Below are 14,439 nucleotides of genomic sequence, written 5' to 3' on the forward strand. Positions count from 1 at the left end.
TACACTTACAACAGTTTTATTCACAAAATAAAAATATTGCATAGTTCAAACGTAAAAAAATCTAAATCTACTTCTAAACTCTACTCATCCAATATTCATTTAACAAAATTACTTATAGGAAAATATCTAAATGATTCATTAAAAATATCTGTGAAAGCTGTGCTGACTAGTTCGTTAATGAGCGGCTTCAAGAAGGGCAAACCCGCCTTCCACATGGAATTGATGACTGTATCCGCAATATTATTCAAATGCACCGCTCTGCTACCGAAGAAGTCGGAGATATGCAGGGTCATCCCGCCAATCTTATCCACTTCGACGTGCACCTTTAAAATTGACCCAGGACCGCCCAGTCGGCGGACAGTTGTTGTTTGGCTGAAAATAAAGCAATGATACCTATCCAGTTGTATCTTAAAGAGAAACCTACCTGTAATTATACAGCGTTAAATTCCATATTCCAGCATTTTCCACAGCAGCACCCATTAATTTACCGGAGAATTCATAAGTACCTTCTAAGCTCTTTTCAGGGAAGAACTGAGAGTATTCAATTTGATTATTGTCCAGATCCGATTTGAATTTAGTAACTTTGGAGTTTGACCAGCCAAATTCGCTAACATTTTTTAAGATCAAATCGTAACCACCAATACCATGAAGATCACCACGTCGCTGTTCAACATAAGCCGCTTTGTGAGGGTCGAAGGGCTTTATATTGAACTCGGGGATTCCTGGAAGGATTGAAAAGGGTAATTCCCAGCGATCATAAAAGAGATTTTCTCTCAACAAACTAAAAACCTTAAGAGCTTACCGTTTTTGAAAAACACCCTCAAGTCGTTGAATACGTCCTGCATGCAGGTATCGAATGTTTCGGTGTACATATGGCATGCACCAAGGAGGGTGTCCAGCCGCTTGAATCTTTGAGCCTGTGAAAGCGGTGCTGAGAGAGCTAGAGCTAATGCGAAAAAGTGATGAATGAGGCCCATTGTTATTAGCACATCGATGTGATATCTGAATCAGAGAGAAGAGATACAAGTACTCGTAAATATCTTTGAGTCTGATAACTATTATAAGCCTACTCCTAGAAAAGTAGTACCCCATCAAACTTGGATTAGATACCATCTCCCCAGTTTTGAGCCCCCGTTGGAAGTGGCATATTAAAATCAAATTACCAGTACTTCATTCGGAATAAATGATAGTTAGAGTTTTAGGTTTCATTTCATTTCTTTTAATTGAAGAAAAGACTTATCATAGTCCATCCAAGGAGAAAAGCATCTTCACTCAACTTGGCCTTGCTTCCATGGAAACAATTAGGTCTTCAAAACTGCAACTAAATGACGGAGTCATCTTACGTTAGATAATTTCCTTACTTCTATGTAATATCTACGGTTAAAAGTGATTATTTTTGTGGTCGTAAAGGTTTCATTATTTCTTGCATTTTAAGTTAGAGAAGGAGATTTTAATGAGCTTTATGGCATAGTTAAACAACTAACCACGTTATGAATTAAGGTCATTTAGGCCACTATAAATACCTGAATAGCAGATGAATTATGTATCATATTTTGATAAAATATGTGCAAAAATAGATTCAACAAACTGAAAATAGCGACGTATTATGTCTCTTTTAACCTCCATGATTAGAAACGTGGTCAGAATTTGAAGGTTTAAGTTTTATAGCTCCAGTTGTAAGAAAAAAACACTGACCCTATGACGAAAGAAGAAAGAGAAAGGAGGAAAGCTTGTTGTAAATGGGAACGGGCACTCCCAAATAAAGCAATTATCAAGAAAATCGGAAGTAAGACCGAATTTTTGACGGTAGATTTTGAAGAAAATTTAGTGGTCCTAGTATGATCGACACTAGTCCTTGATCAAGTTAACTTGCAGCACGTCGAAGACCATTTCTTTCTGATGGTAGCATGACTGACAAAATAGTACAATTGCCTTATATCTTTCTGATATAAGAGCAATAAAACCGATTTAACAGGATCTGTCATACTAGTTAGGTAAAAGGGGACCCTTCTACGATGAAAGGTCAAACAAATCGAGAGCCTAAGCTCTGATATCTTATTTGCTAGAAGCTGGAACAATTCTGTATCCAGGGCCTAGTTGCGGTCATCTTACAATACCAAGTCAATTTCAAGAGGAGAAACATCATAAGTGCCTCTGCGTATCCTTATCATGATTCTCTGTGTCTTTCCCCGACATAAGAGCTAAGGGAGCTCAGCCAGGAGTGCATGCAGAATCAAGTAGTTTTGAACTCTCGATAGGAACACTCAATACATTTCTTGGTAAAGTAGCGAATGTAATCTGAGAGTAGAGTGTTAAATTGATCTCTTCACTCCAGCTGGTCTTACCACAGCCAACGTAGGGTATGCCCAATACACATCGCGCTAAGGAGAAGCGAAGTAATTGACTTAAGCAGGGCCATATAAAGGAAATCCGGACTCGGGGTGAAAATGATACGAGTCTGTGGTGAAAATTATGTCGAGCCGCATATTATGCTTTTTCCATTGGACATTCTATTCTGGGCCCCCGAAAAACAGTGCGGGTCCGGGGGAATCTCCTCCTTTCCACCCCTTCTCGTCTGGTTTGGACCTAACAAATTGTTCTTCAAAGATGGTAGAGTTTATTAGAGACTGCCAGACAAGGTTTCCCTATAACTAAAGCTTGGAGGATGGGGTTAAGTAGGTACCAGTGGCCGCTGCGAGAAGCCAAATTAATGTTGTCGTGCGCCGTTTTGATGCCACAAACTCCTAAGACCGTGACTGCTGTTACGAGAGCAGGGAGGCAGAGTCTAACTAGGTCAGATCTTCAGAGCCAGCCCGTAGCATTCACGAAGGAAAGCAGTTTTCCCACCCTGCAACTATATATCTCTCTGAGGTCCCCGAAGAATGGTTTACTCAGTGTCCGTAGCCTAACTCTAGCTAGAGCTGAGTAATGGCAGAGAAAGTGCAGGAGGGTTTCCCTTCCTTCTCCGCAACTTCGACAATGCAAATTGTAGGGTATGCCGAGCTTGGCCTTCGCCATCTAAGGCTCGCGGCTGCTAGTTAGTGCGAGTAGACTCGCCCTTGAAGCCGCCAGCGAAACACTGAAGGGCTGCCAAGAGCAGGGCCTCCCTGGCCAATCCGTCAGCCCGTTCATTACCCTCTATGTTCGTATGATCGGGAACCCAGAGGAGGGTGACCTTGAGCGTGCCGCCCAGACGGTTCAGCACGTATAGCACTACCCCACCAGCCTGGAAAATGTCGTCGCTGAGTACAAGGCCATGATGGCCGCTTGGCTGTCGGTCCGAATGGCTATGTTACGCTTTGGGCTCTAATCTCGCTCCAGCCATCGATAGACTTCCAATATTGCCAGTACTTCTGCTTGGAATACACTGGCGAAACCTAGGAGACCATACGACTTGGATACACTTTACAACTTTACTTCGGGAATCAATTGCAACAACGGACTTGTGAAGGGGCGAGCTGGTTTCCGAAATACAGTATTTGTGTTGATGGCGCAGCAGGAACTAGAGTTTCAAAGTACTTGGCATAGATGGCATCTAGCCAATGATGCTACTGAGCGACTTCTAGACAATATTTTTCTGGCGTGGCTTTCCCTGGGGTATAATGCCACTTAGCATAAGGTAACTCTGAAGGACGCGCACGCAATATTGCAGTAGAAACTGCTGTGCGCTCAAGTAGCCTGACAAGAAAAACAAAAGAAAGGCTCAACGATATAAGCTAGATATTCTGGTCCCAAGAGAAGTAAAATGGTGGGGCTCTTCGAGAATACTCGCCTCCCTTTTGCGCTTTTTGTACTCTGGAAAACCAAGTGGTAGCAGATGCGAATCTGATATGGGGCTATTTTTGGCGGCTACCGCAAAGGGCTCCTGGATTCCTGGCTCTAAGGTGCATTACAATTGTACAACGGAGAAGGATGCTTTCTACGCGCAATAACACACAGTTAAGACGTAACTACAAGGCTCTTGGCTACTGCATCTCATATCTATAGGTTTTGTACCCCCATTGGCTGATCTTTATTTCGTATGCTCCCAACATATAGTTTAATATATGTAGGAAGGTATCAAGTAGTGATCAGTTCACGCCTCGGCATGATCTATTGTCAACATTGCTCGAGAGCAATGTTTTTGGGAATGAGGACACGATCTAATTTGCTTAAACGTGACACCATCTAGGGATGCCAGGGTTCTTTTTGTGTTACACGCAATGTCAATAAGTTTTTTGGAACCCCGGAAATAGACACTTTAAAAAGTTCAGTTGATTGTACAGTATTTCGGGGGAAGCGGACTCATAATTTTCACCCCGGGCCCTGATTTTCTCTCTTCGAACCTGGGTGTGGGGAACCATCTCCAATTGACTTTAGTGGAATTGACTTTTGACTTTTTTGGAAGTGAGGAGGGAAGGGCCTAGAATATATGAGGAAGTTAGTAAATAGTAATTGTAATCCTAACAAAATCATAATTTAAAGAAAAATGAAAGGAAATAAAAATAAAATGAGGAAGCACAAAAAAGATAAATTATTCAATTTTAAGTCAGCTTTTATTTACACATTCAATCAGTTTTGACTTTAGTAAGCTCTAATTCTTTAAACAAATTGATAAATTCTGTGCAAAAAATATGTTATTGACTTTTTACGGAGGTCGCACAGAATATTTATTTACTTCAGTTTAAGTTGACATGCTGAATAGACTATGATCATCCATTTGGAAATGGCCTTCGGGTTTTTAGCACTTCTATTCAACTGCATGTGTTAGCAGGAAGTGTAAGAATTTAGCACCAATGAATATGGTCTGGAAATTTATTATATTTATTGATTTCAAGTCAATTGAGCTACCACTGCCAAGTTAAGACCCAATTTTCGATCTCCTCAAGAAAATATTGCTGGAGCTTGAAAATTATGCTAAGACGATCAACGGAGAAAGATCGCCAAAAATCAATGAATGGACAGATTATATAAACGAATATGAAACTGGGTCTATCTTGCTAATTGCTGAGTTGAAAATAAGATAAAAGAGAATGTACAAATATTTCCGGTGAAAAATGCATTCATTACGTGAGGAGATGGAAAAAAGTGTTGGAATAAAGTATGCATGTTTCGAATTGTTAAAGTCGATGGGGATAAAGATATTAACGACTTTTGGAAGAAAAGTACAATTAAAATCTATGAACCCAGTCAGCTGTAAGCCCAGCTATTAGGTGAACGGCACATATTTCTGAGTTGAGCCTATTTTTGGGAACAAGAAAGAGCACTGGCACTATTATAGAAGGGTCGAAAATGCAGGGAGGCACTGTTTTTAATAAAAAGCCAGACATCCTACATTGAGCATTCTCCGGATATTAGAGAGGCGGAAAAACGGGTCTCAGGGTGAAAATTATGCGGATCTCTTCATTATCTCTTTTTTCATTGAAGTTCTTCTAGAAAACTCCAGGCCCAGGCGGACTCCTCTGCTCGACAGGCGTGACAAAAGGGCGAGGATGTGGGAATAGTTATCCATGGGCCTGTAGAAGGCAATACCTTCTCAGTTCCGGTCAAGATCAAGTACGAAGACAGTAGAGCAGAAGTATCTTCCTTACGGAAAATGGATGGTGATGGAGTCCTCGTTGAATTAAGTCCGAGGGTTTGGTTGCTAGTCTAGAACCCATTTGCTTTCAAGAAATCCAAGATTTTGACTGCTTCATAGAAACAAATCTCGCTGTGGTGGAAGTTGCCGAGCAATACGCGAAGAAAAAGCTAGGATGCGGTAAACATGATCCGCTTCCTACAAATAAACATGCATCGGAGTGCAACGACTCATGGATTACTACTGCTACTGTAGTTCGTTGCGGGAGTAAGAACTGATCTGGTGCTAATCAGTGAACAGTACCGCTGGTATTTGGGTTTTGCACGGCACCCGTCTTAGGGTTCTTACCGAAGGCCGAGGGAATGACTTTGTCTGCATTCGGTGTTCAAAAATGAGCCGACGCCCGGCTTCTTGCTCTGGAGGATGTTGTCTTGGTTGAGGATGAGTTCAATACCAGGTTACTTGAATCTTGTTTGGCCTATCCCAGTGGGAAGGAGGGATTCTCGAAATGGCGGCGAGAACAGGGCTCGTAGTCTTAAACGTCAGAACTACCCAAACGCGCCGGCGCTCAGATTGCGAAGGAAGCGTCAGGTACAGCTGGCGAACTCTGGAACTCTGGGTGTGGACCAGCATAGCGCTCTCCCTGTGCCTGGAACGTCGCAAAAGTGAACAGCGGGAAATTCATTGAAGTTCTTATAACAGGTAGAGCCGCGTCGGAGGACACCCCAGAGGTGATGACACCGCAGCTGACTTCAGCGTAAATTCAGTTACGAACCTGATAACGGCAGCCTGCTAGTTTTCGATGACAGGGGCGACACTCAGACGTGGCAAAACTTCTATGTGTTGGTCGACGGCGGAAATGGTCGAACTCCGGAAGGAGCGTGATAATCTCCTTCGTTTTACACAACTTTTACACAATGATAGAATGCAAATCAGTCAAAAGGAGACTCTGTAGGGCCATAAACAAAAGCAGAACTAGTTGCTAGAAAAAACTTGTCGATGACATGACTGCAGGTTCATGATAGCTCGAAAAATCGGAGCTTTGCGGACACCCCATTCACTTAATGCCGAACAGATGGACCGTATTTCGTGGGTATTATTTCCTGCACATCCCGTACAGGTTGATGACAACGTGGAAGACGCCATAAACGAAGAGGCAATCCACTCTATGAAATGCAGAAAGGCACCAGATTTTGATGGTATCCCGGCATAGGTGTTTCACCATCGGCCGGGTTATTACCCAGCGCATTCAATGCCTGCCTGAAAGAGGGCATTTCCCTTCCCATTGGAAGCGGGCAATGTTTGATTTGCTTAGCAAAGGGAAAAGAGACCCTAAGCTGCCGTTTGCATACCGACCACTATCTGTCAGGAGTAGACTCGTTGAAGTAATACGTGTTGTCGGGGACTTATCTCCGAGACAGCTTGGTTTTAGTGCGGGGAGATCTACCGTGATTATTGTTATACAGTTGCGGGTTCATCAAGTGGACGATGTCGATCATATCTTTTTTCTCGTGGAAGGTGGGATGAAATTTGTCAACAACTTGGTACAGACGCAAGGGAGCTCTTTCCCGACAACATTCTTAGAAAGATGCCGAGTAATGGTGGTCGATGAAACCGTGCTTTGCATCATATTCGTGTTCTTCTTGTCATGAAGAAGATAGAGTTCGATCGTTGGAGGGGCCGGATGGCAGGCGGTCCCTTGAAGTAACTGTTCCCTTCATCCTCTCCACTCCCGTTTGCGAAAGGAGTTCACTGACTTGAAGGTTTGCTATGCCGGGAGAGCGAGAAGACTAGCCTGGAGTAATGTGAAAAACGGTTGCAGGCTAGTTCTCTGACGATCTGGAAGTGTTTTGTTGGTAATTTAACGGCATTCAGTTGCAGGAGTCCAGCACTCTGTGCCTAAGTGCATTCACCTATCATACCCAAAAAATGGAAGAAAGGAATGAACTGACAGCCTATATCACTTTTACCCCTGTTTCGTTTTTTCTGCATAGTTTTCACCCGGGGCTTAGATCTTTCCTGACGATTTCACCATTCCTCTGTTTTAGAGTTTTTATATTCAAGTTCCATCTGCGCGTAGGTACAGATCACTAGTTCGCAATGCAGATTTTTAGTCCTTCCTGTCCACAGTTAACATCCCTCCCATTACTGTTCCAACATAACAATTCCAAGTTTCCCTGAAATGTTCCCAGAATGTGGGGAGTAGCCACACTCGACTAATGACCACGTTTTAAGCTTGGCATCTCAAGATTGGACAGATTCGAAGCCCTGCACACCGGAAAATCGCAATCTATTGCGATCATTACCGCGCACAGATTTTCTACAACAACTTTTTGTACGTTAAAGGCATCAAGGGATTTCCAATTTGTTTAGGTATCACCACATTGTTAATGATCTCTTTCTTCAGAGACATTTTGGAGCGTGATTGCTGAACTCTCTCTCTCCAGTGGATCTACTTCCTTCTATTCTAGACTGCACCATACCACCCAATCTCAGCTTCCCGTAAGGAAACTGAATGTAACCCATGATGCAACATAGCCTTAGTTTTACCAAAAAAACTACCTGAATTACAATGCATTTCCAATTCAATGATTATATATTGCAACCAATGCAAAGTTGCATTTTTCTAAAAGTGAAGATTTCATGTCAAAGCGGTCCCCTTTGAACTTCTTTCAGCACCACCATTTCTCAATTTTGCTTCATTTGGTAACAATTGGGAGTGCAAAACATATGCCAAAACCATCAATCTGGTTTTCAAGCCCATTGGGATTTACCATCGACCCATTACCTCGAAATAGTATTACTTCATACTCCCATGATTGAAATGAATATGGATCAATATCCGCCGACGAAAACAATGTGAAATCTTAATATCTGTGTATAGTTCCATCAATTTAAGATAGAAATGTTTGGAGGTGAATTTAAAGCCAATTTAGGTCACCATACTTTCGCTGGATTTTCCATTTAATTTAAGAGAACATACCACTTATATTACAATGAATATATTAACCGGAGTCAGGACAACCGAGCACAGGTTATTTACAGGAATCACGCATCTAAATCACTTGCACCACCAAACTAGAGCATAGTTCCTTACAGTCACTCAGAAACTCCACCAACCGCACTTATTTTTTAACTCCAACACCAGCAGCATAACATACATGCCTTCAAATGTCTTCACTGCATCCACAAAATCCTCAACTTCACGCACTAAATCCGCCAGTAACCTTTCCTGATTGAAACATTAAAAATCCTCCAACTAGCACCCAACCTGCAACACTGCAGCGATCTAGCCAACAAGAGTGCAAGCCTGAAACTCGGTAAAGATCTCTTGCGATATTACCAACAGATTAATGAGGCCCCACTTGGGCTACCAATTTGTGTAATCCTCCACTGTACAGCTAAGCCGTGCTCCACCGCTTAAACGAGTACGTGTGCTGATGGTAAGGTTTGTAGGGGCCAAAATGACTTAACGAAAACTACGAGAAATTGCATAATACTTGCCGGAGAATTTATTGTGGTGCAAATGCAACGGTTGGAAATATTCCAACGCGGTTGATGCAAAACCAGTTCGAAGATGCAGTTTTCGAATTGCATATGGACAGAACGTGGTGGAAAATTTTAGTAAAAATCTGTTTTTCGAATAATTGGAAAAAGATACTTTGGTAAATCTTCTTCCTATCTTCACCGGCCTCATATTTAGGTGTGATGCTGATGGGCCTATGTTAGAATGCATCCTGTCGAATACCACTCTACGAATCGGCTAAGGATAAGGGCTCAAATTATATACGAGTTTGATACTATGCTATTGAGGCTGTAGAATGCATCCCTGACCACATAAAGTCCTCTTCGGTCAATGAAAATAAGAAATCTTTATCTACCTTGACGATTCATGGCAGAAACCTTCGACCAATATTTTAACTAAGTGGGAGGGTCACTCAAATATAAACGAGAATTAGTTTTAGCAATTTGTTAACATGCTCATGTTCCCTACTTTATTTGCACATTTATCTCACCGAATCAAAAATTTGTTTATTTATTTGATTATTATTATTTCGAGAAAAAAATTGAGGGGACTCAACTCGCTTGGGCGGCCTGGTCCGATTATGCTTCAGGTTAACGTTGCGTAATTTGGCAAATCCTCACGTGACCTCCTCGCGGTGATCGCTCAGAACCGTTTTCGGACGGGCCAAGAGTGTGTAGGGTCGGGCTGGAAGTAGGCTCATCCAACTAGCGAAGATCTGTTAGCCTGTTGCTCATGTATTAGGGTGTAGTGAATTTAGCATGGAGATGAGCCCAAGCAACACGCCAGGGATCGTCCTCCCTCCAATGGAAAAGGTGCTAACAGGACCCCAAGCGGCGGTGGAGCAACATACGCCGACGGCTGCGTGACAGATGAGGAGCTTGGTTTTTAATATGCCCACTCTGAATACCTTGGGCACCTTCAGTTTCAAATATGACCCTCACCCCAGTGAACGGGTGGACATTCTTCCCGGATTACTAATGCAGCCAAGACATGGATTCAAATAAAAAACACAAAAAAACAGACGGTAGAGGGGTGGTGATGCCAAGCGCTGGCATCCAGCTAGCGTTGAGCTGGGTATAGAAAATACTAGCCATAGGACTCCTAATCCTGAATCCGCAATGTCGGAACCTCTCAAAAGAAAGGACTGAGAAGAATATCGGTCACCGGAAACCGGCTAAGAAGCAAAGGTCCACCGAAGTCCTTCTCAAGAACCAGTACTAAAAGGCCATACATATTCTGCGCAAGATTGCAAAGAGTAAAAAGTTCGGTACTTTCGATGAGCGGGATGAAAAGGACCTTGTTAAATACCAGGCGATTGCTGAGGAATATAAGAGCACACGGCTGGGAGACGAGCATCAGGCGAAGCCCATAGCGAGCCTACGTTTCAAACGCAATCGATTTCATGACGAGGTCCGACAAAAACAACCGGAGTAAAGTGTGCATGGGATTGAACGCGAAGCAACCTCTCCAAACAAGTAAGCAGATACAGTCAGCCGAGGAGCCACGAATTCCGCTAGCGGCTAACTAGCGCCGGAGGTATGGACCAGTGTTGAGGCCAGGCTGTCAGAGATGGTCATCGAGCATATTCTGGATGACTAAAACGAACACACGGGATTCATTCCCTGCTTCAATTCCTCTCAGGTGGTCCGTCAGTTCCACGCTATAGCAATCCCTTTTTGAAACCTCTTGCCAGATAGGAAGAATACGATGACCCGTCAGACTGGAAACCTTGACTTTACTAGGGTTTAAATTCAGTCCAACTCTGTCTGCCTCTCTTTCCAAATTTAGAGCCAATTGGCCAAGGTTCATGACCCGATAAGGGAGCCAACAGGTGTTTGAAGAATCATGTCATAGTTCATTGAACTCCTCCACGTTTCCGGAAAAGTCCTCATTAAGAACATATAACAAGGAAATATCGGTGACAAGATGTAACCCTGGTGGACTCCGATTTGGACTTTAAATTCATCTGAGATTTTCCCTCGGTACAGCACGTGACAATTTGCATCATTTTATGTCACTCTGGTCGTATCTGTTAGTTTCTCCGGCATGCCTCTCCTACGTAGAACACTCCAGATACTCGTCCTGTTCACACTGTCGAAAACTTTCTCGAAATCGATGTAGGGCAAATAAAGTGAAGATCTAAACTCCCCGTGCTGTTCAAAAATGATCCCTAGGGTGTTGATATGGTCAATGTAAGAGGATCCGGAGCGGAAACCAGCCTGCTCTGTGTCCATCAAGCGTGCGGGGTGTTCTTTGCGAAGGCAGGGAGCACGCAGATAGATGAGGAATTGACCGTAAACGTCCTTCACAGGACCATCGAGGGATTTGCGACCACATGCAAATTCTTTCGTGAGCACTTCTGAAATCATTGCGTTCTGAATAACAAATTCCCCTTTGTCACGGCACGCACTACGATAAACTTCCCGCAATTTCGCACGATATCGGAATTTCAGTGTATCATGCCCGCATCACTCGCAGCAATCAAGAGGGCCCTCAATTCCTTCGGTTCATCGATCCGCTTCCACGATTTCACAGCCAGCCAGATCTTATGGCCCTTCCAGACGTAGCCAACGACCAGTATATCACCGGAGAAAAGACCTTTTTTGATGGCGACTCAATGCTCATCGATATTCTCAGTTGGCTTACTCAGTTTGTCTGCCGTCCGAACAGCAAAACAGCTCTCCCAGTGTCGAGTGACAACGGATCATACAAGCGACCATCAGTTGGGGATCCCTTTCGAACCCAATGTCAGCCCCTCCCTTGTTATGCACATCCAGGAGACAACTCTTAAATCTACTCTGATCGCAAAGTGGTCAATCTAATTACTCGTGCGGTGCCGGTCAGTTGAAACCAACTGACCTTATGGCAGGTTCCATGCTCCAAAATTGTGCCACCAATGGCAAGGTGGTGGAAGTTGGAGAAATTCACAAACCTCCCACCATTATCGTTATGATTGGCCCATCACATGTCCAAGTAAGATGTTGTCAGAGCCCTCCTTGGCATTCAGATCACCCATTACGATCACAATGTCAAGTTTAGGAAGCCTCCCCTGTACTGCGAGTAATTGCTTGTAGAAAGCATACTTCTCCACTATATCACTGTAACACTGTGCAGGCGGAGGGGATCAGGAGGGACTCACTGAAATCTTGCAGTCAGAACTGTGCCAGATTTTGGCTTTCAAGCCGAGAGAGCGTGCCTTGCAGTAGCCATCAGAAACAACCCATACCAATTCGCGCTTGTGACCACTTGGCTTTCCAGAATACAAAAGGACATTGTCATAAGTAAAGCGAAAGAGAGGAGAGTACTTTCCAGCTTATTTCGTTGGAATTCCCGCCCAAGTTAAAGAAACAGTGTGAGGACCCTCACTACCGTGCGAACATTCCCGTTTTTGATAGCCAAAGGTGGTAGTCTTGTGGTAACATTTCGGTAGCAGTAAAGTTTCGAAATTTCTAGCTTGCTGGAGTAGAGGTTTCTATCCCTTTTAGTCCCCTTTTACGACAAGCTGTATTGTACTGAAGCCCTGGTGGTAAAAATGGTAGACACCTCAAGGAATCTATGGTCTTCGATCATCCGTATTATTTGCATGTCTAGTTGCTTTCCACGAGCCCTGGAATCTGTGGAATTTGGCTTAATTGCCCAACTAATGTCTTATCCTCAAGAAAATCCATTTTTTCTCATATCTTTTATTTGAACAATTCCTACACAGACTTTAGTTTCGTCTTAGGTATATTTGTATCAGTTTACTCGCATGATGGACTGGAATATTGCAAAACCAACTCCATGATTACAGCTCTAGCATCGGCGTCTCCACGTTCAGATCAATTAAATACCTTCTGAATACTTTTCAAGGTTATCAGAGCGGTTTTATGCTGAAACCATAATAGTATCTTCAAAGTGCATTCAAGTCTCGGCGAATCTCATCTGAGATATTTTCCATCATTCATTTCTTTTCGCCAACATTTTCAACCGATTAAGATCGTTTCCATTATTACATCACTTCATAGTTGAACTACAAACTTAAATTGCACAATATCCATACATATCATAATAAATAATAAGAAAATGTACGTTAACTAGTTGAAAGTGAAGACACAACAGTCGCAAATGTAGTTGGTACGTAATGCTCCTCTTGAGCATGTTTAGTGTTACTCTTGAGATCATTAACTGTAAATGATATGTTGTAATCTGTTTTGTTTAGCGGCGTTTAAATAGCTAAATTTGTTAACTACTTGACTGGAGTGTTTGTTTTTTGCAAACGGTAAAAGCAATGATCGATTCAGATTGAAATTTCCCCGAGATATCTACACATGGACTTCTGCTTTGGTGACACAAAATGAAAGACTTAAGCCAGAAACCTAATTTTAATTTGAATATTTGATTAGTATGAAGGACAAGAAAAAATATGGTTGCAAAAAGTTAATGTTTTTAATGTAACCCTGTTGAAAACCTTTATTTTAGTTGTGTCCCCGTTAATAGCTAGCTGCATATGTATAAAGAAATTCTTGTAATTAAATTTGAATCAATGATTTGGAGGACGCTATCTTAGGCACAGATGGGCGGATCCTGGTCGGGTTTGACTTCAATGCTAGGGCACTTGAATGGGGCATGTCTCACACAGCCTCCAGAGGGACACGAATCCTAGAAATGGCGGCGAGAACAGGACTGGTAGTTCTAAACACGCAATCCACCCCAACGTTTTGGCGCCCGGGCTGCGAAAGACACATTCCGCGTCGGAATCGGCAGTTTGGTTTTAGAGCAGGGAGATCCACAGTTGAGGCTGTCATGCAAGTCGTGGATGCCGTTCGACGAACGGAGGCACATAGTTGCCCAACTCGACGGGTGGTGCTCCTCGTAACGCTTGACGTTAGAAACGCCCTTAATTCCGTAAGAGGGAAAGACATTCTAGGCACACTAGACAATACTTTCCGCGTGCCGAACTATCTCTTACGGATATTTAGGGACTATCTGAAGAGCCGCTCCCTGCTCTATGAAACACTAAAAGGTCAGAGGAGGATGGAGCTCACGTCGGGGGTAGCACAGGGATCCATCCTCAGGCTGGACTTCTGGAACGCTACCTATGACAGTCTACTTAAACTCGACATGCCAGAAGAGTCGCGCCTGGTCGGTTACGGAGATGATGTCGCCGCGCTTGTTGCTGGACGCACTGTCGCATATTGATGCGACGGGTAAGCGGATGGATGACTAATCATTGTTTCAACCTTGTACTGAAAAAAACCGAAGTAGTCATCCTGACTAAAAAGAGAGTTTCGACCCTGTGTCCCATATCATTCGACGAGTCGATAATCGAGTCAAAACCAGCGGTAAAGTACCTCGAGCTGACTCTTGATTCAAATAT

General features: G+C 43.1%; 1 protein-coding gene across 4 annotated transcripts; it reads right to left on the reverse strand.

Annotated features, from left to right (window-relative positions):
• On the reverse strand, positions 1 to 8,964 carry LOC119659364. 4 transcript variants are annotated; one of them, XM_038067419.1, is made up of 4 exons: positions 8,719 to 8,964; positions 803 to 1,002; positions 425 to 722; positions 1 to 372 (listed from the first exon to the last, which is right to left on the reverse strand). In XM_038067419.1, exons 2-4 carry the CDS (start codon positions 975 to 977, stop codon positions 96 to 98), a joined length of 750 nt encoding a protein of 249 aa, XP_037923347.1. In that variant the 5' UTR covers positions 978 to 1,002; positions 8,719 to 8,964; the 3' UTR covers positions 1 to 95. The 4 variants fall into 4 exon arrangements, with proteins under 4 accessions (XP_037923347.1, XP_037923346.1, XP_037923345.1 ...); XM_038067418.1 differs by having other exon boundaries at positions 8,504 to 8,964; XM_038067417.1 differs by having other exon boundaries at positions 8,723 to 8,962.
• Between the last annotated feature and the right edge of the window lie 5,475 nt (positions 8,965 to 14,439).

This window comes from Hermetia illucens, chromosome 6, assembly GCF_905115235.1.
Source record: "Hermetia illucens chromosome 6, iHerIll2.2.curated.20191125, whole genome shotgun sequence".
Lineage (NCBI taxonomy): Eukaryota > Metazoa > Arthropoda > Insecta > Diptera > Stratiomyidae > Hermetia > Hermetia illucens.